General features: G+C 37.9%; 4 protein-coding genes across 5 annotated transcripts; 3 read left to right on the top strand and 1 right to left on the bottom strand.

Annotated features, from left to right (window-relative positions):
- Positions 1-5,607: 5,607 nt before the first annotated feature.
- On the top strand, positions 5,608-6,267 carry LOC137719834 (uncharacterized). Its single transcript, XM_068458842.1, has one exon. The coding sequence runs from the start codon at positions 5,608-5,610 to the stop codon at positions 6,265-6,267; it is 660 nt and encodes a 219-aa protein (XP_068314943.1).
- An 813-nt stretch (positions 6,268-7,080) lies between these two features.
- Positions 7,081-7,668, top strand: LOC137719833 (secreted RxLR effector protein 161-like). The gene has a single exon (XM_068458841.1). The coding sequence runs from the start codon at positions 7,081-7,083 to the stop codon at positions 7,666-7,668; it is 588 nt and encodes a 195-aa protein (XP_068314942.1).
- A 4,681-nt stretch (positions 7,669-12,349) lies between these two features.
- Positions 12,350-15,508, bottom strand: LOC137720946 (uncharacterized). 2 transcript variants are annotated; one of them, XM_068460072.1, is made up of 7 exons: positions 15,321-15,508; positions 14,330-14,669; positions 14,090-14,183; positions 13,431-13,552; positions 13,134-13,283; positions 12,870-12,968; positions 12,350-12,710 (listed from the first exon to the last, which is right to left on the bottom strand). In XM_068460072.1, the coding sequence occupies exons 2-7, from the start codon at positions 14,651-14,653 to the stop codon at positions 12,636-12,638; spliced, it is 864 nt and encodes a 287-aa protein (XP_068316173.1). In that variant the 5' UTR covers positions 14,654-14,669; positions 15,321-15,508; the 3' UTR covers positions 12,350-12,635. The 2 variants fall into 2 exon arrangements, with proteins under 2 accessions (XP_068316173.1, XP_068316174.1); XM_068460073.1 differs by lacking the exon at positions 15,321-15,508 and adding an exon at positions 15,165-15,298.
- Positions 15,509-16,517: 1,009 nt separating this feature from the next.
- On the top strand, positions 16,518-17,066 carry LOC137719831 (uncharacterized). The gene has a single exon (XM_068458840.1). It carries the CDS (start codon positions 16,518-16,520, stop codon positions 17,064-17,066), a length of 549 nt encoding a protein of 182 aa, XP_068314941.1.
- Positions 17,067-27,650: the final 10,584 nt, after the last annotated feature.

The following is a 27,650-nucleotide window of genomic DNA, read 5'->3' as shown; positions in this document are numbered from 1 at the left end:
TAACTATGGCTAAAGTACACTGTTTGATTTCTTTGTTATCCTTTACAGATTATCTTGAGAAAAAAATGATTCGATTTGGAAAGTTTTTAGTCATTCATATGAATCAAACAAATTGATAGTCCATCATGAGGTATTATTTGTTACGTTGGTTTGTTTGACACATATGGAAGGGGAAGGGGTCTCTAAATTGAATAACTTATCCATAAATGATCTTTAGTAGGGTGGGATACGGTTTGGTTTGGTGCGATTGGTGTGGTTTTGAAGCTTGAACCAAAATGGAACCAAACCATTAGGTTGCGGTTTTGTTCGGTTTCAAACCATTTGCAAACTAAAAGCACTAAGCTATTAATATAACCCAATTGGGCAAAAAGAAATAAATAAATAAATATCATGATCACCATACTAAAATTCAGTTTGAAATAAAGTTCGACATCAAAATGCCTTATTGCATTACTTTAGTAAAACCCAATTGAAAAAAGTTAAGTTTACCATACTAAAACTAAAATTAAAACAAACTTCAACATCAAAATGCCTTATGGCAATAGTAGTACAACCAAAGAAAATAAATTGTTCATGCAATTCAACAAAAAGGTCTGGTGTTTAAACTTTCAAGTAGCTACTTTGCATCATTCAACCCTTCATCTTTCCTTAACCTTTTCGACACTTACTCTTCAAATGTTTAGGAAGCCTTTGAGCTTGTGAATGGGCTTGAGAAGGCAATACCTAGGAAGACCTTGGTCTTTGTGCAAGTGAAACTGTTGGATAAGAATCTATTGAACCTTGTGAACTAGAAGCCTGAGATTGGTTGGAGCTTATTGTTGTGGTTGTGAATTAAGAGTAAGAGAGTCGATACTTGAATTCAAGTTAGCCAACTCTATACAATACAGAAACATAAACAATATAAATTCCATTAGTTGTTATAAACTTTAAAAAGCCTAAAAAAGTAACAAAACACAATGAAAAAAATAAAATAAAGAAAGCCTACAATATAAATTATCTAATATTGGTTTGAGTTAAATACTTATTTCATTTTAAGGTTTCGGTGTGATTTTATATGTTCAAACCCGAAACCAAATAGTTTTTCCATTTTGCAATTCGGTTTGGTTCATGTTTCAATTTTGGTTTTCGGTTTCAAGTGCCTACCCCTTTAGCAGATGGTAAAGAAAATAAACGATTCCGACTATAACGGTTAAAAAATGAATGATACAAGAAATTTTTTTTTTTTATGTGTGAGTAGCTAAGTATCATCCTCAAATGACAAGTAATATATAATAATATTATTAGAGAAATAGCATTACTTGGTCGTTGCAGCACAACTAGTAATATACTAAATATGGGTTAGGATGAATAGGTAAACTTTTTGACAAATATTACTCCCCAACTTTCTAGCATTTAGATATTATAACATCCAAGGGTCTTATTTAAGAGTGATGTAAATTGCTTTTAATCAATAAATGACATAGATGATAACGTGAATTATAATTAGGACCTTAATTTGGATGTTACAAGATCTACAGGCTAGAAAGAGTGTAAAAATATTTATTAAAAGTGTAATTAAGTACAAAGGTCACATAAATCATGTAAAATATAGTACAAGGGTCACATAAATCATGTAAAATTGATTCGGGGAAACATGCCAATATTATGAAGGTCACATGAATCAAGTATAAGTGTAATTAAGTCATTATTTGGTAAAAAAGTGGTTAGTTAAATGGAATGCATGTAGCTAGTGCAGACCACGCAAGCAACAATTAAAACATGCAGAATAAGAAATTTTTCTTCAATCACTGCGTTTTAGGTTGAAAGCATCACTTTCGCACAACTTAGAGTAGTTAAATATGTAATAAAGAATTATAATTACAAGCCATTTTTCCAGATGTATACTATTTATTGACTACAGATTTGAAACTTTTCTTGCACATTATAGTGATGTGAAAGCACTATGTATATTGTATTGGATATTGATAGATAGGCACGGAAGCCTCTCAAACAAATTGAATTGTTCGAAGTCCAGCATATATGATTTTGCGGAGCATATAAGGTTCTAGATCTACATCGCCACACTCAGAAGGACCCTCAAAAATTGATCACATTGATACTTCTGCCACACACTTATCTTGTGGTATGACGACTGTATTCTCAAAAATTGATCACCTTGATACTTCTGCCACACACTTATCTTGTGGTATGACGATAATATTAATTAATTCAATATCATTAGCCACTACATAATTGCCACACACTCAACATTATGATGTTTCGGAATATCTAATATTCCAGAACTTTTAAACCTTTTTTTAATCATAAACACAAAAATTAAAATCCAAAAATCACAAAAATTAAAACTAAAAACTACACTATGTTGCAGTCATATTTAACATAGGAATGTGATTATATAAATTCTAGTGTATCTAGGGATATCTTTTATATTCCTTTTAGTAGTCTAATTCCTATTAGAGTTGTAATCCTATAAGGGTAAGGATTTAACCTATCATACTACTATCAATAAGGGCACAATGGGGTGATACAACACACACCTCACAATTAAATCTCTCTCTTCTCTCTCTCACTATCGCCGACCTCCCTCTCTCTATTCCCCTAAAATAGCTCAGTTAAATAGGCCTACAACATGTTATCAACACGCTCTTGCCAGAAGCTAAGGAACTGAAGGATCGTAGGAGGAGGCTCTCTTCTACCAAATTCAAAGGCTTTTATTTGTTTTCTGCCAATCAGGTGCACTTAAAATAAATGAAGATATTTGAAACGTCCATGAAGCATGAAAACATTCCCCATGATGCATGAACTCCTCTATGTTTATAGTTTCCTTCCGATATATATATATATATATATATATATATATATATATATATATATGTTTCATATATCTGTCATATATATATATATATATATATATATATATATATATTTCATGCATTACGCAATTATATTGCTATGTGAAATTTGTGAGTCAAAGCATATAAATAAATTAAAAGCAATTTGGGGTTTTCAAACCCTAGAATATTCAAAAAACAACAAAAAAAAAAAAAAAAAAAACCGGATTTTTTTGCAGCACCACCACACCATCGTGACACCATGCCGAACCATCGTGCTAACCCAAAGCCCAACCGCGTGGGGAAACGGTGTCGTATTGACACCTGGACAAGGCACACATCCCTTTGGGCTCGCTACCGTATTAGGAACCAACCGGGCTCCGACCTGGCTTGCATAACCTACAGGCTTGAAGCCCCAGTCCAACCCAAATCCATAATCTACAAGCCTTTGGCTTGTTGGGCTTGCTACCGCCCCGACCTGCCTGTACTGCAGCCAGCCCTACAGGTTAGGCTTGATTTCACCATTCTAGAAGTATCTGGAAGAAACTACCTGAAGTGGGTTCAAGACGTGAAGCTTCATCTGACTGCAGAAGGTATTAGAGCCACCATTAAGGCACCTACTGATGACAAACCTGTCGAAAGCTCATAAAGCTACTGCAATGATCTTCATTCGAAGACACATCCATGATACTCTACTGACTAAGTACCTCGCTGAGGAGAACCCACACATCCTCTGGCTTGCTCTGGCCAACTATTTCAATCACTAAAAAGACATTTACTTGCCTAAAGTAAGACACAACTGGTAGTATCTTGGCTTCTAAGACTTTAAGTTCATGAATGAATACAACTTTGAAGTTTGTAGAATCTGATCACTGCTGAAGTTTTGTAAAGTGGAATTAATCGAATCAGATCTCTTGGAGAAGACCTATTCGACCTTCCATGCCATCAATATTGTTCTACAGCAACAATATAAGGCACAAAAGTTCACCAATTTTTAGATTTGATCTCTGTTTTACTTCCAACTGAAAAGCAAAACCAATTTTTGATGAAAAATCATCAAACTCGACCCACTGGCTCGAACATCGTGCCTAAAGAGCATGCGACCAATTTTAGCAACCACAAACGACACAAGAATCATCATGGTCGTGGCAATGGGCGGCAAGCCCTGCCATAGGCCCAAGGTCAACAGAATCAAGGCCCACCCAAGGGAGGAAATGTGACCCAGAAGCTCCAACCCCTTGCCCCTAAGGCCCCAAACTTCAAGAACAAGGGAAAAGTTACGATTTAATCGGTTTCCACTGAAATGGACATATGTCTACTGCTGTCGATCAAAGGATCATTCGTCACGCGTATGCCAAGCTACCCTCGAGGCTATTGCCACGTATCATTTTCATCGTGAGTCTAACTTTGCACATGTGGAACATTCGGAAGATGCTACTACATCCATGGAGATATCAGATTTTCAGGAGGCATCAGCTCCTGTGGACGAATAAATTTTAGACATGTTTTAGGGTGTTTTACCCCTAGTGGCCAAACCCACTAGGAGTGGCCAGAGCCCCCCTATTTTTCTAGGATTATAGTTTAATTTTGGACAATTTTCTAAGTATTTGGAATAATTTGTTTGGTTTTGGTTTGTTTTGAATTATGGATAATTGTTTTATGGATATTATTTCTCGAATTGATTAATTGAATGCATGGAATTATATTTTATGTGTGTGACCAATTCAATCAATTTATTTCTAAGTATGTCTAGTGGGGAAGTTAGTTGTCTGGCTGATAGTGCTATCACGCACACCATATTGCGTGAGCGACACTATTTTACTAACTTTGTACCTAAGAAAGCACCTCTGACAACTCTCTCAGGCTCATCCAACCTGATTGAAGGATACGGAAAGGCCCATATCATGTTGTCCAATGGTATTGTCTTAACCATTAAAGAGGCCATTTATTCTTCACGTTCCAAAAGAACATTGCTGAGTTTTAAAGATATTCGAGATAATCAATATCATATTGAAACCACTGAAGATAATGGATCTGAATTTCTTTGCATCACTTCGTACGAATATGGCCATAAGCATATTCACAAGAAGTTGGAACATTTCCCGATTGGGTTGTACATAACAATCATTCGCGGTATAGAAAGCCTACCATGTGGCCGGCCATGTGCTTGAGTTCCAGAGCACTTTACTGCTTTGGCATGACCGTATGGGACATCCCAAACGTGACATGATGCGCCGTATCCTCAAATCATCACATGGGCATCATATACCTCCCTATGTTAGATTCCCGTCATGAAAATCATGCTTTTTAGGGAAGTTGAATACTCAACCCTCGATTACAAAGATTATTCACAACCCTCCTAAGTTTCTTCAGAGGATTCAAGGGGATATTTGTGGACCTATCCAACCAACATGCAGACCATTTTGATATTTTATGGTGTTGGTTGATGCATCGACATGACGATCACATGTTTGCCTGTTGTCCACATGCAACGCTGCATTTGCAAAACTCCTAGCACAAATTATTAAGCTAAGAGCTCACCACCCTGATTATCCTATCAAGTCGATTCAACTAGATAACGCTGGAAAGTTTACATCGCAGACTTTTGACAATTATTGCATATCAGTAAGGATTGATGTGGAACATCTTGTACCCTATGTTCACACTCCAAATGGCCTAGCAAAAGCTTTCATAAAGTTCCTTCAATTGATAGCTCGGACTTTGGAGAACCAAACTGCCAGTATTTGCATAGGGTTATGCAATATTGCATGCAGCTATGCTAGTCCGCTTGAGGCCCACCGCTACCCAACCTCATTCACTGTTACAGTTGGTTACTGGATACGAGCCTAACGTCTTGCATTTATGTGTGTTCGGATGCGCAGTTTATATACTAATAGCGCCGCCACTACGTACCAAAATGGGTCTTCAGAGAAAAATGGGAATCTATGTCGGTTATGATTCGCCATCAATTGTTTGCTATTTAGAATGCTTAACAAGAGATCTCTTTACTGCACGTTTTGCGGATTGTCACTTTGATGAGACAATCTTCCCGTCATTAAGGGGAGATAAGCATGCTAACATTCCTGGAGAACACTGCGAATTGTCGTGGTATGCTCCCACTATGTCTCATTTAGATCCTCGCACTACCCCGTCTGAAACTGAGGTACAACGAATTATAGATCTTCAGAGCATTGCTCAGAGCATATCAGATGCTTATAATGATCTAGATAAGGTGACAAGATCACATATACCTACTACAAATGCATTTGCAAGGATAGATGTACCCCGCGTACGTCACAATACCCCCTGGGAAGGTCAAACAGTCCCCAAAGGTGGAGAGGTTGCACCTTCTACGCGGCTTGATACATTGGCAGCTAGCCAATCATCTGCTCCGACCCTGAAGTGTGGCAGACCCCATGGTTCAAAGGATTCATAACCCTAGAAGAGGAAATCAGCACTAACTAGTGACCCTAGTTTGAATCCGACCATCACTCGCCCATCTGTTCCAATGTAAGGTGTTTGGACCTATAGCTTCTATTCCACCACATGTGAAGCCCGTGGGATACAAGTGGGTTTTCGTGAGGAAACGTAATGAGAATAATGAAATAATGTGATAAAACCACGCCTTGTAGCACAAGGCTTCTCTCAGCCCTAGGATTGATTACGAGGAGACGTATTCCCCCGTAATGGACATTATAACGTTCCGCTACTTAATCAGTTTGGTAGTGTCCGAAAAACTGAATATGCAGCTTATGAACATGGTAACTGTCTATCTCTATGGGGATCTAGATACGGAAATCTACATGAAAGTTCCAGAATGACTTTCATTGACTGGTTCAAATAGTTCTAAACCATAGAACACTCTCTCTATTAGATTGAGGAGATCACTCTACGGATTGAAACAATCCGGGCGGATGTGGTATAACCGTCTAAGTGAATATTTGACAAGTCAAGGTTATGTGAACAACGAATTATGCATATGCTTGTTCATAAAGAAGTCAATTCCGGATTTGCAATCGTTGCAATTCATGTCGACGACATGAACCTTATCGGAACTCTTCTACAGCTTGAGGAAATTATCGTGCACTTGAAATCGAAATTTGAGATGAAAGATATTGGGAAAACTCGATATTGCCTCGGCCTAAAAATCGAGCACTATCCGGATGGATTCCTAGTACATCAATCGAACCACACCCAAAAGGTGTTGTGACATTTTAATGAGGATAAAGCGAAGCATTCGAGTACTCTTATGGTCGTTCGAACTCTAGATGCTAAAAGAGATCCCTTCAGTCCAAAGAAGGATGAGGATGAGATTTTGGAGCCTGAAGTTCCATACCTAAGTGCAATTGGGGCTTTATTGTACTTGGCTCAATGCACTAGACCTGACATCTCCTTCGTTGTTAATCTTTTGGCTAGATATAGCAATGCGCCCATACGCAAACACTGGAATGGTGTTAAGGACATTTTCCGCTACCTCAAGGGTACGACGGATTTGGGCTTGTTCTATACCTACGAATCTTCGAGAGTTGCCGCCCCCTTAATTCATGAATTGATTCCCGCCTTGTTCTCTGACCCATATAGGGCACGTTCTCAAACGGGCTATGTCTTTACCGTTGAAGACACCGCTATATCTTGGAGGTCTACCAAGCAAATGCTAGTTGCAACTTCTTCAAACCATGTTGAGATTGTCGCCCTGCATGAAGCATCACATGAGTGTTTTTGGTTGAGAGCAGTTATGGAACATATTCAAAGCACTAGTGGTCTTACTTCTATCGCTGGCCTTCCTACGATGATCTTTGAAGACAATGTAGCATGTATCGAGCAGTTAAAGAAATGATACATCAAGGGAGACAACACCAAGCACATAGCACTGAAGTTCTTTTATTCTCATCAACAACAACAACATCAGAACATTGAAGTCAAGCACATCTGTTCCCAAGACAACCTGGCTGATCTCTTTACCAAGTCATTACCCAAGTCTACTTTTCAGAAGCTCATCCAAGGAATCGGTATGCGTAAATTATCTTAATTGAATTGCTTGTGGTTATCTTATTTGGAAGTTATGTCTAACTGAGGGGGAGTATCCTGGAGCATACTCACTTCATCTTAATGTACTCTTTTTCCTACGATTATAAGCATTTTTCCCATTGGGTTTTTGCTACCTAACGAGGTTTTGATGAGTTACACATCCCAAGGGTGACGAAGCCATTTTAAACACGCATATAACTAAAAGATGTAATTAGAATAGATTAAACCAAAGTAGAATCGTGTTCAAAGCATAAAACTAAGCAAGAATAATGTGAAAGAATTATTATAGAAAGGTATGAACCAAGGATTGAGACTCACATAGAAGAGGTTCGAAGATACCTAAGCCGAAGTGCCTTGACGCCAGGATCGTGTGCCTCAATCCTAACTCCTGAGGGGGCGCAAAAACCAAAATGGTGAGTGGACCAAAGTTTATAATAATATACTAATAATAGGAAAACATTTTTATTTCTGACCATAATAACCCCTTATTTTGAAAATACATATATAATACTACATATAGGTTTTATGAAAAACCCTAGCATGCCATGCAAAACATTCGTAAAACATGTATGTGTAAAACCATGCTCATTAATGCTGAAAATGCCGCTCGAAGGAAAATCCGTAAATCTCATCAATGAAGTACTTAACTAGGGGTATCATAGTCGCCCGAAGACAATATTTGTCCATCACTCGAAGGTGAAGCTGAATAACCTGTTCATCACCCGAAGGTGAAGCTGTATAAAATAGCATACATCCACACCGACACTAGCCGTGGCTAGTGAAGCTGTCCGACACTGTGTCCTATGGCCATAGACATCTATACCCATGGTATGTGGATGTGCCATATGATAACCCACTAGATAAGTACCAAAAACATGTCTCAAAAACTCATATTAAATCTTGAAGTTCAAATGCTCAAAGCATCATCTCATAAAATCATATAACTTTCTAGCTTAAACCATCTTTATAACCATAATAAATCCATAGAAATCCATACTTGCAAATTTGATATTTCATAACCTTTAATAAAACGTGATTTTGATGAATCAAACTATTTTGTAAACCATGATTATAAAAGTTCATAATTTATAATATAAAACATATTAAAATCATAGAATATGCAATGCATGCTAGGCTAATATTTTATAAAACACAATAGTTAAGAAAGGGTCCACTCACAGATATTTTATTGCCCAAGAGCTGCTCGAGCTAGAGAGGATGACGTCGCTTCCCGCCAACGCGCCTAAACACAATTAGGGACCATTTAGTAAAACTATACTAAAACATTAGAATTTGTGAAAATGGATGACAAATTCGAATCCGGCACGTCGAAAAACCTAGGGAGGGACCTTGGGTTTTCCCGCATGCGTCAACGCACGAGCCGCCATGGGACAGTGGCTGCCAACCCCGACTCACAGGAAAATTCAACAACTCCAAAAATTCCCAAATTTTACAGAAATGAAGATCTCAATGAGAGGAACAACTTTCATACCTAGGTCGAAGTCCAATTCGGCCAGGATACACCTCAAATCACCCTAGAACCGCCAGAAACCCTAGAATCAGGTGTTCTTGATTCGACTCCAAACAAGCTCCAACACCATAACCAATGCATGGGCTTTGTTCCTGAGGTTGAGGGGAATCCATTGGTGGTGGTGGTCAATGGAGTTGGCTTCAGAAAAGAACGGATCGCTGCCATGGAACCACCGTACCCATCAGTGCGGTTCTTCTTGAAATCGGGTCCAATTTCTTCCATTTTGGGGTGGGATTGGTAGAGGGGAGGGCGTGGAGTGGTTTCCAGGTGATTTTTTGACGTGGTTCACCGGAGAAATGGACAAAAAACCATCAGAAAATTCTAAAGGAACCGGGTCGGGTCATGCAGGTCAAGGGGAACCTGACTGGTTCCCCTCCTTCTCTTCTCCTTCATTTCCCTCCTTGCTCTCTTTTCTCATTGATCACTCCTCACCTCCGCCTTTTTATGATTGGTCCAGTTCCTCCTTTTCTCTCCTTTCTTTTCCATCTCAGCCACACACATGGCATCAACTGATTGCTCCAACAAAATCTGGAGCCTTCCAGATTTATGGTCAAATGACCATTTTGCCCTCAACTTCGTTTGTTAATAACTTCAAATTGATTCCTCTTGCACCCACGCGTTTGTAGTGATGAAGATTACGAGGATACGCCAAGAAAACAGATCTTATGTGACATGACAAGGCAGTCCACAAAAGTCAACGTATTTGCATCGAAGGGCATTTTTGTAATTCCACATTCCAAAATTATAAAAACTGTATTTTTTAGGGACAAGTCGTTACAATAAGGCACCTCCTGGGATGATCATACTCTATTGAGTTCACGACTTTCATCCTGTTTGATGTTTGTTTTAGACATTGCATACTTCTCGCTTTTCTCCTTAGTTTATGGGTTTTTCTCCCACCTTGGGTTTTACCATAACGAGATTTTGTGAGTTTTACTACCAATGCATACTTTCTTTAAATTTGAGACTCGCATTGGCCCGTTGTGCCGCCGACTTCATCAACTGTTCTACCTTATCTACTGAAGATTTGATGCGATGTTTTGTTTGAGTATTTACACACTCAAGGGGGAGTGTTACAGTCATATTTAGAATAGGAATGTGATTGTGTAAATCCTAGTGTATCTAAGGATATCTTTTATATTCCTTTTAGTAGTCTAATTCCTATGAGAGTTGTAATCCTAAAAGGGTAAGGATTTAACCTATCCTACTACTACAAATAAAGGCATAATGGGGTGATACACACATACCTCACGATTAAATCTCTTTCTCACTGCCGCAGGCCTCCCTCTCTCTATTCCCTAGAATAGCTTAGTTAAATAGGCCTACAACACACTCATAAAAATTTTGAGAGCTTTGATGAAAATGGCTTCCCTAAACTCTTTCTTAACAAAATAACCTAATTGTTATGACTTATTTTATCTGAGAGAGATGGAGAATAGGCTTGAGGAATTCTGTGTGTTATTCCCCATGCATAACTACATATTAATAAAACCCTCTTTGTCCACCAAAAGAGTGTGAAAAGACATTTTTGTTCTAATATCACACACAAAAAAAAAAAAAAAAAAAAAAAAAAAAAAAAAGCTAAGGACAGTAATGTAATTTCACAAAACAAAATTTTGCTAATTTTTTTTAAACATAATTTTATCATCTCTCATTTACAAAAAAAAATAAAAAAAACAAACATCTCTCCCTCCCTCCCCACTCCCACGTTCTCTCTGACTCTCTTTCTCTCTCTTTCAATTTTAAAATAAAAGTAAAAAATTTCACATACTTTGTATGTGGGCATATACTAGTTTATAGTAAACCCAGGAGGATTTCTTGCTCTGCAAGTAATACAATTCTAAAGGGAAATGGTCTTCTAATATCCTAAGTACAATCTACTAATGATTTACACAATCACACATGTGCTAGAAGTATATTCACAACACTTTCCTTAAGTGTGTAAATACTCAAATGGATAGTGTATCAGGTCTTAAGGCAAATGTAGAAACAGTTGATGAAGTCATCTTGTCTAGTCGACACAAGTAGCCAACGCGAGTCTCAAAACAAACGAAAGAATACATAGGTAGTAAAATTCACAAAACCTCGCTATGGTAAAATCCAAGATAGAATAAAAACTCATAGCCTAAGGAGAAACGTGAGAAGTTGCATTAAGTCAAAACTATACGTCTTCGGTATGCAAGTAGAATGGTCACAAGAGTATGACCAACCCAGGATGAATGTCTCATTAAAACCTAGTAAGGTAGAGACATAATCGTAGGAAAAAAGTACATTAAGGTCAAGTGAGTATACTTCGAGATACTCCCCTTGACTTAGACAAAACTTCCAAATGAGAACTACAAGCATTGCTAATGAGATAGTTACGCGTACCAATTCCTCGAACAAGCTTATGGAAGGTAGACTTTGGCAGGGACGTCATGTAGAGGTCGGCAAGGTTCTTCAGATTGCTTGACTTCAATCTTTTGATGCTTTGTTGATGTGATCTAAATGCAATATGTCGATGCATTGCCTTCGTTGCTGTATTATGTGTTGCTCTGGTACATGCGACATAATTTTCATGAATCGTCGTCGGGACTCAACGATAGAAGAAAACAGCATGTACTTTGAAAATGCTCAACAAGAGCTTTTCTGCTTTATATGTTCATTTCTCTATTTAATTTCTTTATGTTCTCATAAATATACCGATTAACTTAGTCAAATAGACTAATTTGAGCAATGGAGAATACTGACTAAATGTATCAAGTTAGGATTCCGTCGGTAGAAGTGGGTGATGTATTGGCCCCTTCACTCAGTGGACCTTCATCTCTTTGGCAAAGGCAAAGAAAAATATCCTCAGAGGTCCTTTGCATATCATGATATAACATGGCCCTATGAAACATTATTCATGACCAATTGGTAATGAGAACCCGAAATCTTTGAAGTTTCTTCCCTTTCGAAACATAAACTAATGCATCTTAAAAACTGAAATTTCATCCAGTGAATTATATCTAAGCAATATCAGTCAATGAGAAACTACAAAGATAGTAAGAAACGGCAAATCTCTACCATAAGATAAACAAAAAGGAATCGCGATGAGCCGCTGTTCAAAACGCTTTTAGGTTGCAACATCCTGTACAGCTACAACCGAGGTAACCGGGGAAGCCATTAGTAACCAATTCCAAAAGTTACAGACACATGCAGAAATATTTATACATCTCTCTTCTTTCACTGCTCGTTTGTTGTTTGTTAAAGGTACATCTACAGGCCTAGCGTACATCTGACTTCATTTCAGTTGAGGACTCAGGGTGTGCACGGGACTTCTCAATTAACAACTCGATTCTCTGTTAGGAAGATGAGTAGTTTCAGAAAATAAATAATTGAACACCTATAATTAAATAATTTGAAGTTTGCAAATCATTAATCAAGCAGCTATCAAGATGAATCATGTTATTTTTGTCCGCTCCACAGAGAAAAATAAAATAAAGGCACGGAGAAGATACCTTCACAGATTTATTGACTTCGTCAAGTTTATTAAGTAGCAAATCCCCAGGTACTACGCCTCTGCGTTCTATTGAAGCATAGCGTGGTGATGCTGACATCTGCATAATATGGGCAAAAACATGTTTAATCAATACACCATCGATCCACTTTACAAAACTGGACAGGGATTGTGAATTGAGTGCGTTGTCAATAAAATTAGAACTGAAAAAAGTTTGACAAAGACGGAAAAAAGTTCTTATTGCAGCAGTTTCATCAACGTATACCTTTAAGCTTTTAGATGGCGATCTCAAAACAAGAGGTCCCTCGGTCAATGATCCAGTACGAGCCACGCTTTCCCCTTCAGCAGTGGTGGCAGTAGGCTTCCAACTTACAGCACTTTCTCGTATGGCTTTTGAAGCTTCTGTTATGATTACCTACTAGTCATACAACAACAAACACCCAATTTATACTTAACGGTTGTAAGACTAAACAATAGTACGCCACCAAAACACATATAAAAAAGAATCTGATTAATTTTGCTGATTCAAATTAGAACACAACTAAAAGGCAGTTTTAGTCACCTTCCTCAAACCACTAGGGTTAGAAACCCCTTGAACCTGTAGTTCATCTACAGCTGCGGCTTTTCCACATGCTATACTTTCAATTCTAAAGGTATGAATTCCATACCTTGACTGCAAGCAACCTATGCATAATGCAACAGAAGATACCATTAGTCTTTAAACTTTCACTTGTTCTGGCTACGTCATGTAGTTTTGCTAACCCAAAAGAATATTGATATCAAATTTATAATCAACGTGCTAATGTGAAGATGTATGATGCAAAGTTCCAAACCAATGTGCAACTTTCCATCCATTACAGTTCACATTATCAAACTTTTATACAGTGTTAGGCACTGAGAGACCTTGTACTCTCTGGCATTCTACTTCTAGCTGTGGTAACTTCATTTATTTCTGCATTAAATATCCATTATGCGCTTAATAAACCTGGTTTTGCATGCCAAATCCTTATCCGCCATCTTTTTACACGACTACTTACTCCCTGCATCTATCTTGTTCGACAATGCAGCTTTGGAAATATAATAGTTTCACACTATAACATATATGCATGAATTCAAATTGCAAACTAACATCAACAATTACAAAGATTAATCATGTAATACATGCAGGCATATGAATCAATGGAAGTAGGTTATAGAGCACAGTAAGGCCAGTATCAGTACCTTGTTCTATAATGATGTCAATCACCAGGGAAAGGGGTACATGCTTCTCAATTGTAGTGATGCCCCAGAAGGGTATGAAAGATGGCCTCGAAACCTTTGTGGAAAAAGGACGAGAAAGAGAAGAAGTATTACCTCAATGCATTGTTTTTCTTTCGTGTGAGCAACGATGCGAAAATAGAATAATTCTATTTAGTTTAAAGACAATTAGAAACATGGGAAGAATTCAAGTAAGGTATGCACCTTGTAAACTATTTCACTTCGCGTAACATATAGTTTTCGTGAGGAAACATCCTTCTGAAGAACATATCTCTTAAAAGGCAGATATAAAAGCATGATGATGCCAACTCCCCAAGCTAAAACCAGCAACAGCGATATAGAAAGCCATATAACAGTGTCATACTTAACGATATTCTTTGCAAGCTCTTCGAAGGAGGCCGTGTGAAGAATTTGCTCAGAAGAGTCTGCAGTGTCAACATCATCTAACTCGGATGATTCAGCATAAGGAAGTAACCGATCCTTGGATGACCGAGGCTCAGATATACCATCTGCATGACCCATCAACATCTCTTCCAACTCAAAACTAGCAATCAGAAACATACAGCATCATTATTAGCACTAAAATTCCAAAGGATGTCAACTTTTTCATTTGGATGCAATGTTTCTTTCTTAACACCATAATTGCTGAAAGCCCAAAAAGGTTTATGAGAATCTGAACTGACAAATGATGACAAATTGGGACAAATGATGAGATAAAAGGGTTGCAAACTTGCAATGCAGTATAAGACAATGAAATTATTTGCCTGAGGAAATTTCTTCTAACTCAAAGAAAAAGCATAATCAAGAAAGCACTTTTTAAAAAGTGCTTTCTTCAAATCCCTAGCCAAATTAGTTTGAAATTATAACTTCCAGATCAAGCGTGCAGTTTTTTCAAGATTTCGTTTTAGACCAAGTAATTAGCTTCCACTACAAAGTAAATAGCTTGATTACAACACCTAATGATTAATCATCTAAGTAACTTAAGCTAAAGTATTAAACTTTGTGATGATTGAAACAACGGCAAGAAGGAAAAGGGTACCATTTTCCGTCGATTTTCTGGGCAAACAAACAAGACGGAGAGTACAAAGCAGCTCCGGATAAACATTACCGAATCAAAAACCGAGACCAAGATAGAAAGGGAAATATAAATAAGTAAAATTGGGGGGAAGGGAAAACGAAAAAGAGATATTATTACCTGGAAAATTTTCGATTCTCAGAGGTCGGTCCTGTACTGAATCTTGGAATTTAGAGGATTTTATGTTGGATTTTGGGGGGGCGTTTTGGTAATTTAAGACGGAGTTTGGGTGCTCATCAAAGGATCAGCCAAAACAACCAGTCCGACCGCTCTGTTGCTTTTTGGGTAGGAAGTTTCTTCACAGCTTGGTGTCTTCACTTATCAACTCCAACGTAGAGCCTTCCCTCAGGTTATTCACTATCCACCTGATAAATAGTAATTGACCTTAATAAACAGTAATTGCATTTTGTAATTTGTATCTCCACCGTTATACTTCAATAGTCCTAACAATAGGCAATAAAATATTTGTATTTTTTTTTATTTATAAAATAATACAAAATAATTTTAATTGTAATTTCGGATAAGATTTTTAATCGTTCTCGTTGCGCCACGTGTCATTGTCCGAAGTATTATTAAATAATACAAAATAATTTTAATTGTAATTTCGGATAAAATTTTTAATCGTTCTCGTTGCGCCACGTGTCATAAATTCCGGAAACACAATTATTGGGGATGGATTTCCGATAAGATTTTTAATCGTACTCGTTGCGCCACCTGTCATTATCCAAAAATACAATTATTGGTGATGGATTTCTGATAAGATTATTAACCAATCATGTCGCGTCACGTATCATAATCTGTTTACAATCTTTGAGGATAGATTTCCATCAGCTTTTAACAAATGACAGCATGCCACGTGTCATTATCCGAAAATACAATTATTGATGATGGATTTATGATAAAATTATTAACCAATCACGTCACGCCATGTGTCATAATCTGTTTACAATCTTTGAGGATAGATTTCCATCAGATTTTTAACGAATGACGGCATGCCACGTGGCATTATCTACAACCTAATCCTTTCTGAATCCTCCATATAATCCACCATCCATCCTCACAAATCTCACTCCAATTTTCTCAAGATCTCTATCTTTATTCATAGTTTCCGCTTCCTCCTCAACATAAATCTCTATCATTATTCATAGTTTCTGCTTCTTTCTTACAATGTCTTCTTCTTCCTCAAGGATCATGTGGGAACTCGATCAGGAAGAGGAAGAATTGTTTAACCAATCAGAAGGAATGTTCAATCTCTAGGTGGCAAAAAATGAAAGGGAAGAGAATGAGGAGCGTAGAAGAAGAGATGAGGAAGCAAGAATGGGCAGAGCCTCACATTCCCGTCGAGTCATCCAAGCTGTGACTCAGATCTGCAGGCTCAGCTGTTCTGGAAGCCTTGATAGAAGTAGGCAACGACGAGGTACGGAACTCTTGGACGATTATTTTGTCTGTAATAGTGCATTCATTGATACGTACTTTAGACGTCGTTTTAGAATGGAACGACATTTGTTCAACAAATTCATGATTACTGTTTGCAACCATGATCCTTACTTTGTGCAAAAGAAGGATGTTTTTGGTTCTAGTCTCCTTCCTCAACAAAAAATTACTGCTGGCTTGCGGATGCTTGCATATGGAGCATCTGCAAACCAAATGGATGAGATAACGAGGATGGGGAAATCAACCATTCTTGAGTCCTTGATGAGGTTTTGCGGAGCAAGCGAATCTATCTACACTGCAGAGTACCTCTGGAAACCTACAAACATGGACTTGCAAAGGCTTCTGAAGAAGGCAGAGATGCGTGGTTTTCCTGGGATGATTGGAAGCATTGATTGTATGCACTGGACGTGGAAAAACTGTCCAAGTGCATAGCAAGGTGCTTATGGGGACAAAAAATGAGCAAAAAGTATCATTTTGGAGGCGATGGCATCTTTTGATACATGGATTTGGCACGCCTTTTTCAGGGTTCCGGGAGCTCAAAATGACCTCAACGTCCGTGTCCAATCCCCAGTGTTCAACGATGTCCTGCAAGGAAAGGCACCAAAAGTCACATATGAGGTCAACGGACGTATGTACGACGGGCCATACTACCTAGCTGACGACATTTACCCAAGGTGGTCAACATTTGTCAAAACAGTGCCACGTCCGCGAAGTGCAAAGGAAAAACACTTTGCAAGGATGTGGAGTGTTATTTTGGTATCTTCCAAGCTCGTTGGGCGATCGTCAAGGGTGCTGCCAGATTGTTTGATGTAAAGTCACTTCGATCCATCATGATGACGTGCATCATTCTTCACAACATGATTGTGGAAGATGAGTACGATTATGAAACCGTTGATGAATATAAGTCAAACACGATGAACAATTCAAGAACACGTATATATTGTGCTCATGATGCCACTGATGAGCCCGTGCAACATGAGCCATTACAAAGGGATGGACGTTACAATGAAAGGGTCATTCAACGATATACTGCATTTCAAATGCCAGACATGCACAATGCCGGGCAAAATGACTCGATAAAGCACCAGTGGGCATTGAAACAAGCTGAAGATAATTAAGTTTATTTAGTGTGTTTTTTATTATTTAGTATATTTATGTAATTTTATTTGGTGTGTTTTATTATTTGGTATGTTTATGTAATTTTTTTAGTTCAGCTTTAGTGAGTTTTTTATTGTTCGGTATGCTTATGTAATTTTATTTGGTGTGTTTTTGTCATTTAAATAAATATTCTCTTAGTATAAATAACTTACCAAATTCATTTGAATAAATATTCAATAAATTGAAAACAACATAAAATACTATATTCAATAAATAATAAATTACAACCCAAAGTGATTGGAAAATTATGGGCTCCGATTACAAAAACTACTTTATTCATCATCACTTAACCAATTTGTGGTGCTAGGATAATCTTCTCTTGTGGTGCTAGGACCATCTTGGCTTGCTCTCACTTCTCTTGCACACCTCCTTTGCACCACGTCCGCTTTCTCTGACTTCCAAAAAAAAATTAGAATTTAGAGACTTCCCTTCTAAAGGCGTGTTCATAATCTCACGATCTCGTTGAGCCCATCTTTCTTCTCTAACATGTTCCCTTTCTTGCCTAAATAGCTCTCTTTCTCTCTCATTAGCCTGAAATTCTCTCTCAATAGCTGCAGCTTTTGCGTCATTTCTAGCCTTATCAACCTCATATTTCGCCATTTCCCTCGCCAAGGTCAATTCACCTTGGCAAGCAAGTTCTTCCATGAACTTTGCATAATCATTCTTGGAAGCACTCCCTTTTCTCTTTGAAGCCTTCTTACCTTGAGGCCTAATTGGATAACAGGTCGAACCCGACGCTTGTTCAGGGAGGGGCATTTCGGGCACTTCTTCTGCATCATCTTCATGAACATACGAGTCATGATCGAGTGTAGAGTGTAGAGGGGTGTTGTTCATGAAAACTTCTAGACCAACAGGCACAACTCTAAATTTAGGACAATCTTTGACAATATTCCAACATTCCCACCAGTTGAATGATTTATTTTTGCTTTTGGTTTTGTCACCGTACCAGGCTTGTGCTTGAAGTTCCTACACAATGCAAGAGAAGAAATAATTATAATGAAAATAGGTAACAAATAAATAATACAAACAAATAATTATAATGTAAGTAGGTAACAAATAAATAATACAAACAAATAATTATAATGTAAATTTGGGTATAGTACAAACAAATAAATAATATATTGTTACCTGATCTGAGTAATTTTCCCCACTTCGAATATTAGTACTAGCTTATGCCAAGGCGTCTCTCCACATACTAAACGATTGGCTAAGTAATTTCCAACGACTGGACATCGATTCTTTGATTCTTTTCCCACCAATTTTCTCAAGATAATTGATATGAATAAGACTCCACATTTCTCGCAACTGCATCTCATTACCTGTAAGTGAACTATGAGTAACTTCAACCCAGCTAGTACACTTCAAGAAGCGACCAATTCGTACCTGCATCAGTAGTCATTTTGAGAGAAAGAAAGGAATTTGATTGAAAGTAGTTGAGAAAATATGAAATTGTGATGTAAAGTAGATGATAATGAAAAGGTATTTATAGAAAAGTAAAAACAATTTTTTAAAAAAAAATTTCAGATTTTTTTTCGAACTTTTTACAATTTTTTTTTATTTTTATTCAACTAGTTAATCTCTGCTGTTGGATATAAAAAAATTTGAATTCCAACACTCCAGATTGTACCACGTGTCACAACGGTAACTTTTCTTAATTTAAAAACTATTTTTTATTTTATTTTTTATTTATAAAGCAAATTAATATCAACCGTCGATCTCAAATCGAACAGCTGATATTAAATAAAAAACTTTAGGGTTTTTTTACCGTTGAGATCGAACGGACCATAGGAAGCCACGTGACTTCCAACGGCAACATTTCAGTGCTGAAAAGTGGCTGACTTTTCTGAAATTATGTCGGGCGACGCGCCCCCACGCTCGAGTGGGGTGCACACGCCTGATGGAAAAAAATAAAAAAAGGGCCTGACACTAGGCTGACGTCAGCGCTGCCGTCACATCCACTCAAGCTCTCAGGCTGGCAATTCTTCACAGGCCCTGAGCTCGAGCCTCCACCTCCACTTGGGCTCCTTCACGTTGGAGCGCATCCACAGGGCCTCGAGCCCTTTTCTCTGGCCTGTCCCCCGAGCAATCCACCATGGTGGAGTTGCTCTTAACGGGGGGGATTTGATTTTTGCCTACGCCAAATTTAAACCATATTATTATTAGTATATTGTGAGACTTAGCTCACTTTCCCAATCCATTATTATAGATAATACCATTTGCTCAAAAATAATAATAATAATAATAATAATCATAACAAAGTTATCAATTACTACACAATTAAAAAAAGATTCTCAGCTATGGGAATCGACGTAACGTGCACTGCCCAAAGATATTTTGTAGTATACTTGAAACGTAAGTTCTACATCATGCGTCATAAGACAAGTTTTTACATCATATGTCATAAACAAACTTTATATTAATAATTATGATATATAGTGTATCGGTTTGTGTTAAAGTACATAAAACGATTTCTCCACTGTTTAAACAAAAAAACTTATCATGTAATAGTTTCTCTTAAATTGATACCTCATGCTTACAACAACTACACAAGCATTTTGCCCAAATTTTACAAATTCTTCTATAGTAAAACCCAGTTAATAAGAACTGTTCACTAATAGTTAAAAGTTCTTATCCATGTCTTGTTCCTTTTTCAGCTTGGAATAGTTAAATTATTAACTGCCCATGTTTTCCATGTGTTGATCATCGTGGATGGCTCTACTCCGACTACAGACTCCCCAGTTAATCACTACAATCCTTATCCTATGAAATAAGTTATAACTGAATTCTAATTGAGAATGATAAAAAAATTACAGCCTTTTTTTTTAGAGGGAAATGATAGTACATTCATTGAGAAAAACCATTACAAAGAGCCATTCAAGGCAACAAGATTTCCTCAACAAGTAAATCTACAACTAAATTTGGAGGAGAATTGTACCACAAGCAGCACAGAACGAGCCACGTGCACCGCAATCGTGGCACAGATGAGCAAGACATGCCGAAGAGCAACTTAGACCAGTAGGTCAGCACTAGGGGAAGCTGGAGGCACTGCTGCCCACCAAGCATAAATCCAGGATGAAGTACAAAGGCTCGTGGCAGAGCAGTTGTGTGGATTCTAGCATATTGATACCACCGATGATGCCCTATGTAGAGACGTGGCCAACCTGAGCAGGTCACCGTTTATAGATGAAATCGAATAGATGGAGCCCCCGCAAAAGTTTAGCTCGCCATACTTTACTTTGTTCAAATGAGATGAAGATCTAAACATGCACTTGATGCACTACCAAAGTGCCATGACCCTCTACGCCAACGATAACGCTCTCATGTGCAAGAGTTTTGCCACGACGCTCCAAGGAGAAGCGCAAGACTGGTTCCACACCCTGCTGCCACACTTAATCCAGGACTTTAGCAAACTTTCCTTAGTTTTCACTAAGGAATATTCGTCCTACAACTCGATCAAAAAAAAGTTCGACCACCTCTTCAAAAAAAAGTCCATACCCTGCTGACACGCTTCGCACATACGTCAAGAGGTTCAAGGTGGAAAAGGTGAAGATTGTCAGATGCGATGACAGCATTGCATGTTTGACCTTCCGAAAAAGGCTCCCAACAGATCACCCACTTTTTGGAAAATTAATCATGGGCGGGGAGCTGACTCTGGCTTTAGGGTTTAAGGTTTAGGGAATAATTTATAGTGTAAAATCAACTCATCAAATACCCCCAAACTTAGCTTTTTGCTTGTCCTCAAGGAAAACAAAACTAAAAATAAAAAATAAAAACTAGCAAACTAAACTTCTTAACAAAAATTAACATAAACAAATTTTCACCTTCAAGTCGCAATCCATAGAAAATGCTAAAAATTAAAACATCTTTCCAAGAGTTCCAACTAATCACAAAACAGAGTCCAAGCTATTTATAACCACGTAGAAAGGAATTCATGAACTTCCTTTGATGTAAAGTGAACCAACATGATTAAGAAGACTTGACTAAAACCCTTACCTTTCATCCCTTTTATTCATACTTCACATATATATAATTTTTTTTCCCTTTTCAATTTTTTTTTCTTCATTTTCTTTTTCAGTAATAGTGGTGGTCGTGCAATATCAGTTCCCTTAAGCATTCGATCCAACCCATGTAGCGAGCCTTAGGTCAATGACTCCCAAACCACTAGGGCTTTAGGGTACTAGGTGGAGAACACCCCTAAGGACTTAGAAACTCAAGCTGGAAAGGCTACGAAACCAACTAAGCACCATGCCCTATACCAAAACTCTACCATTTGAAGCGAGAATCATTGTTGATCAGGCAGGACTAGCTCGGTTATTAAGCAAAGTCTCGGGTGGAACAATTATTGCTTTCTTTATAATAATAAACAAATTTACTTTATTTAGAAAAAAAATTAAAAATTACTTAGACGAAAAGTAAGTTTTCCAACCTCACTCCCCACAAACGATGATGGTGTGAATGTGCAATTTTCAAAGTATAACTCATGAATTAGCATCTAAGTAACAATAAATTGAAGAGACTCTACTGTGCGATTAATCTTCACTATGTCCATTTGTTCTAACATTTAAAATAAACTATGAATATTAACTTAAAAAGAATGAAAATTTAACTGACACAAAAATTAAAAATCTAAAATTTCTTATTTCCCACCCCCCCCCCCCCCCCCCCCAAACTTAAAGCACACATTGTCCTCAAGGTGTGGGAAAAAAAAAATTAAACATGACAAAAATAACATAAAATTATAAAAAGAACTCAAATGACTAAGGGCTGGTTTGGTATTGCTGTGCTTTGAAAAAAAGCTGCTTCTGCTGTGCTGTGAGAATAAGCAGTTGTGAAATAAAGCAGCAGAGTGTTTGGTAAACTTTTTTGTAAAAGTGCTTTTGAAAAAAAAAAAAAACAGTATTAGAGTGTTTGGTAAACTTTTATGTAAAACATATGTGAAAAAAAAGCCAGTTTTTCAAAGCTAGGTTTTGCAGCTTCTTGTTTTTGGCTTTTTTTCACCCAAAACTATGAAAAAAAGCTGAAGCTGAGTGTTTACCAAACACAAAAACAGCTCCCAGCTTTTTTTTATAGCAGCTTTTTTCAGAATCACCTCAGTACCAAACCAGGTCTAAGACTACCAAAGAAAACGAATAAAATCTAAAAATAAATAAACAAACAAAAAGAAAACAAGCAAATAAGAAATTATAAAATTGAAAAAAAATATATATCTCTATCAATTAATGAAACTCTTTGTCAACCAAAAGAGGGTGAAAAGACTACTTAGTCTTCTATCACATAAAAAAAAAATGATGGGCAATAATGTAATTTCAGAAGTCCAAATTTTACTTTTTTTTTTTTTTTTGAAACCTCACCTACAGATGATATTAAAATACCTCCAATATTAAAAAAAAAAAAAAAGCAAAAAAAAAAAAAAAAAAAAAAAAAAAAAAAAAAAAAAAAAAACCTTTCACTCCCCCCACATTCTCTCTCTCTCTCTCCCTCTCTCCCTCTCTCATTCTCATTTTCTTAAAAAATGTATTTATACATATAAAATGTGTAGACAAATGCTAGTATATAAAAAGAAAAGAAAACAAAAGCACCTGCATTCGAATTGGTGCCATGGAAGAGGCGCTGAAAAAAAATAAAAATAACAAATGGTGTTGTGGGCTGGAGTTGAACCCGAGACCTGCTGGAACAACATGAAGAGCTGAGCCTCTTCACATGGACCACACGTGTTGATGGAGCTCCAGCCGTGCCTTTCTTATTTCCTCACAGCTGCCATTCAGCCGTGTCTTACTGCTGCCAAAATAAAAATAAAATAAAAATAAAATAAAAAAGTTAATAAAAAGTTATGTACAAAAATAATTAACTAAGAATATGATAAACACAAATTATTTAAAACAATCCCCCGCGACGACGTCAATTTCTTGATAGGATTTTTACCACTTGCAAAAGTAGGGATAAAAGTACATAAAATACTTGCAAGAATACAAGATTATCGTAGTATAGCAGCTCAAGTAAGGTCATTTTCCACATGGATTGAATGAATAATTTGTATTTAAACTCATCCTTAGCTAATTATTTAGAACAAAGTTTGGAAAAAGTTGATTTTAAATTTAAAAATAGTAAAAACGAATTTAATTAAAAAGGTTAAAAAAATTGGCAAAGTAAAGAAAACAAAGGAAAACATTTTGAAAACCAAATTGTAAAAGCCTAGGATTCTGTCGTCCCCTTAGCAATCCTATGCAATTTTACCACTTATGAATTTCTACATACATGCTTTGAAGGTTAGATTTTCCTAATACATATTTTTCTTGTGATGTTCAAGCGAAAACATATATCTAACATGACACTTGTCTGTGATGTTCAGATCAAATATAAACATGCAAGACTCATTAAGGTTTGTGAAAACCTTTGAAAAACCATGCAACCCTTAAGAGCGTGATGCTCGCCTTAAGTAAACTTACAATTACTAATCACAAGAAGCCCTCCTCAATTTCAGGGTGATATTCCAACAGAAATTGCATCAAATTACTAGTCTAAAAACCCTAATGGTTGCGAATCACTAAGACAATTAGATAGTTTAATCTTGGTGATTAATAATTCAAAGCAAGCATGCATCCATTCATAAGAAAATTAATAAAATCACATATTCATGCTAAGGCTCATGGCTTCGCCCTACCAAAAGAAACTAGCTACGAACAATCATAAAACAAAATATTATTGAGAATAACGATAGAAAACACCTAAAAAATAAACTTGAAAAACTTTCTAAAGTGTGCGCGCGTTCTCCTCATCCCCTCTTTCTTGAGTAAAAAACCCTAATGGCTAAAAAGCCTTATTTATACTACTCCAAATTAAAACCCTCATAGAAAAGGTTTTCTAAAAACTAGGAAATAAAATAACAAAAAGATAACTTGAAATTACATTCCTATTCTGACTAGGAAATCTGCCCACCAAAAAGATAGTCACGTTTATGGACCTTCAGGGCTCGAAAACAAGCCCAAAATGACTCAAACTAAAGATTAGGACCTCTTCTCCAAGTTCCAAGTAGAGCCCAAGTCTAAAATCCATCATCTTTTAGCCTAAAAGTCACAAATAAGCTATACAGCCCAATCTGCCAGCACTGTGGGATAAGGCCAAGCAGTTATGCGGGAACGAGCAAAAAAATAAGCCCAGGGACCTTTCCCTAAACAGAGATGACACAATACCCAAGACGTACACCAAGTTCTCAAAGATTCGAAGAAGAAGTTTTTCACCCCAGCAGTAACAGCTGAAGTGCAGAAAGATGATTCTACCTCCACCAAATAGAAATCATAGCAGACGGGTCAAGAAGATGGCATCAAGGTCGATAATGCCCTGGTAAATGAATAAAGATGAAAACCCAAAAACGATGCTGAGCACATCTTCATTGATCCTAAGCATCGATTATACCTCACAAAACGCACATCCAAAGAAGATCTGAACGATCTTGGATATGAAGTCCCCCACCACTCTAAAGAAGATCCAAGGTCTGACCTGACGAGCAGCTGCACTCAACCAACTCTTCACGCGGCCTACTGACCGATGCAAGCTTTTTCAAGGCAATCAGGACACAGAGCGAGACAAATGGAACGACAAAGTGCGAGAAAGCTTTACAAGACTTAAAGAAGTACCTGACATCACCTCCCCTACTATCCAAGTTGGAAGCAGCGGAGGATCTATGCGTCTATATGATGGCATCTTAAGCAATAATAAGCTCTACCCTCATACGAGAAGAGCTAGGGACCCGACCACCTATATTTCACATTTCAAAAACTCTCATAGATGCGGAAGCCAGATACTTGAAAATCAAAACTTTGATTTTGGCGTTAGTTATTGCAACCCGGAAGCTTAAGCCATACCTTTAGACATACGCAATCATAGTCATGACGTGTTATTTTGCATAATCCATATGCACGACATTAAAGGCGCAGACATTAGCGGACATTCCAACGAATGCGACAACTTAGCCCAAAGCCATGCTGGGCAGATGAGCACTAGAATGAAGCATCAGCCCAACTTGTAAGAAAGTTCCTCCAACTACCAAGGATCAAAGCATGCTTAGTCCTCATTACCTAGACGGTTCCATACATGGAGCAGCTTAGTGCGAACAGCCGAGCACCGCCTCCCACTGCACACAATATTGGTAGTTGAGCACTGCCTCCTACCTTATGTGACACGGCCCTAGCTAACCTCAGCTCTACAGCCCCCAACTACGCTTATCATGCACAGCGGCTCTCAACCATGCCAACTTTGTCTCGTGGCTCCTCACCGTGAAAACCCATACTCTCCAGTGCGAGAGGGTAAACCAATCCCCCGACACCCATCTGGGTAAGCTCTCAAGGGTGAGAGGGTAAACTAATTCCCAAACACCAATCTGGGTTAGCTCTCCAGCAAGAGAGGGTAAACTAATTTTCTGACACATATCTGCGTTAGCTTTCCAGCGCAAGAAGGTAAACTAGTTCCTCGACAATCATTTGGGTTAGCTCTCTAGCGCGAGAGGGTAAACTAATTCCTCGACGCCCATCTGGGTAAGCTCTTTGGCGCGAGAGGGTAAACTAATTCCTTAACCACCCCTGTGACAAGTAGAAGACGCCCTCTACCCTGCAGACATGGCATGTGCTCTCCAATAAGGAGAGGGTAAATTAATCCGAAATATCCAGACATGGATGGGTGGTACGATTGCTCAATTTCCCTTGAATGCAGCGACTATCTAAGCCGGACGACTCCCAGAATTGGCCAAGATAGTCATTCCCCTAGAATAAACTTAGCCAACTAAAGAACTCAATTTTGTGGGATCCCGGGTCTTTAACTCGAAGAGACGCTAAGTGCAGGACACCTGCCCATGGTAGAGTTCACGTGACAAGATGGTCTGTTTTCGACGTGTAAGTCTTCATGAACGTAGCTTGGTTTTAAAGTGTTGCAATACTAGTTAAGTAACCTACGGAATCAAGTTTCAACTCGGAAGGATGTGGTCTCTGAGGCGTGATTCTGCCTACACCTCATGCCTAAAACGCTTCCAAGAGCCAAGGACGATGCCTAAAGTGGTCACGCGAGTCTTCTGCTTCTGTAAGTAAAACGTCCGGCCGACGACCTAACGGCTAACAACCTAAGGCAATCTTTAAGTCGATACTTACACTTGCTATGACTACATAGACCGGTCTGCTTACTTAAAAGCAGTGCTTCTGACCAACGGTCTATGGTTTAAGTTTTGCTAGGACAAAGTCGAGTGTCATGGTTATAGCAGCTATGCAGACCTCATCTGTTTTCTATGAGAAGCATGAGTCCGGCCAATGGCTCTATAAGTTAAAAATCTCTCAACGTGCCTCAGGAGGGCCAAGGCTCAAAAAGCCACTAAAGTCGAGTGTCACGACTATAATAGCTATGCGGACATTCTTTGCTTCCTACGAGAAGCATGAATCTAGCCGACAGCTTTGTAAGTTAAAAATCTTGCAACGTGCCCCAAAAAGGCCAAGGCTCAAGAAGTCACTAAAGTCAAGTGTCACAACTATAGTTGCTACACATACTCCTCTGCTTCCTACGAGAAGCATGAGTCCGGCCAACGACTTTATAAGTTAAAAATTTGGCAACATGCCCTTGGATGGCCAAAGATCAAGAAGCCACTAAGTCGAGTGTCACAACTATAGCAGCTATACAGACCTCCTCTGCTTTCTATGAGAAGCATAAGTCCAGCCAACGGCTATATAAGTTAAAAATCTTGCAATATGCCTTGGGAGAACCAAAGCTCAAAAAGCCACTAAAGTTGAGTGTCACGACTATAGTAGTTACGCCGACCTCCTCTTTTTGAGAAGCATGAGTCTAGCCGACGACTCTATAAGTTAAAAATCTTGCATTTTT

Source organism: Pyrus communis, chromosome 16 (assembly GCF_963583255.1).
Source record: "Pyrus communis chromosome 16, drPyrComm1.1, whole genome shotgun sequence".
In the NCBI taxonomy this organism is placed as follows: Eukaryota; Viridiplantae; Streptophyta; class Magnoliopsida; order Rosales; family Rosaceae; genus Pyrus; species Pyrus communis.
Note: the sequence above shows the minus strand (reverse complement) of the source record. Positions and strands in the feature narration are given on the sequence as shown.

What these genes read in the sequence shown, in the direction of transcription:
- LOC137719834 (XM_068458842.1), top strand. Translation starts at nt 5,608, where the DNA reads ATGCTAGTCCGCTTGAGGCCCACCGCTACCCAACCTCATTCACTGTTA.
- LOC137719833 (XM_068458841.1), top strand. Translation starts at nt 7,081, where the DNA reads ATGGTCGTTCGAACTCTAGATGCTAAAAGAGATCCCTTCAGTCCAAAG.
- LOC137720946 (XM_068460072.1), bottom strand. Translation starts at nt 14,653, where the DNA reads ATGTTGATGGGTCATGCAGATGGTATATCTGAGCCTCGGTCATCCAAG. An exon ending in GAAGTGAAATAGTTTACAAG is followed by an intron (nt 14,184 to 14,329) that starts GTGCATACCTTA and finishes TTTTCCACAAAG; the next exon opens with GTTTCGAGGCCATCTTTCAT. An exon ending in TGACATCATTATAGAACAAG is followed by an intron (nt 13,553 to 14,089) that starts GTACTGATACTG and finishes CATTATGCATAG; the next exon opens with GTTGCTTGCAGTCAAGGTAT.
- LOC137719831 (XM_068458840.1), top strand. Translation starts at nt 16,518, where the DNA reads ATGGGCAGAGCCTCACATTCCCGTCGAGTCATCCAAGCTGTGACTCAG.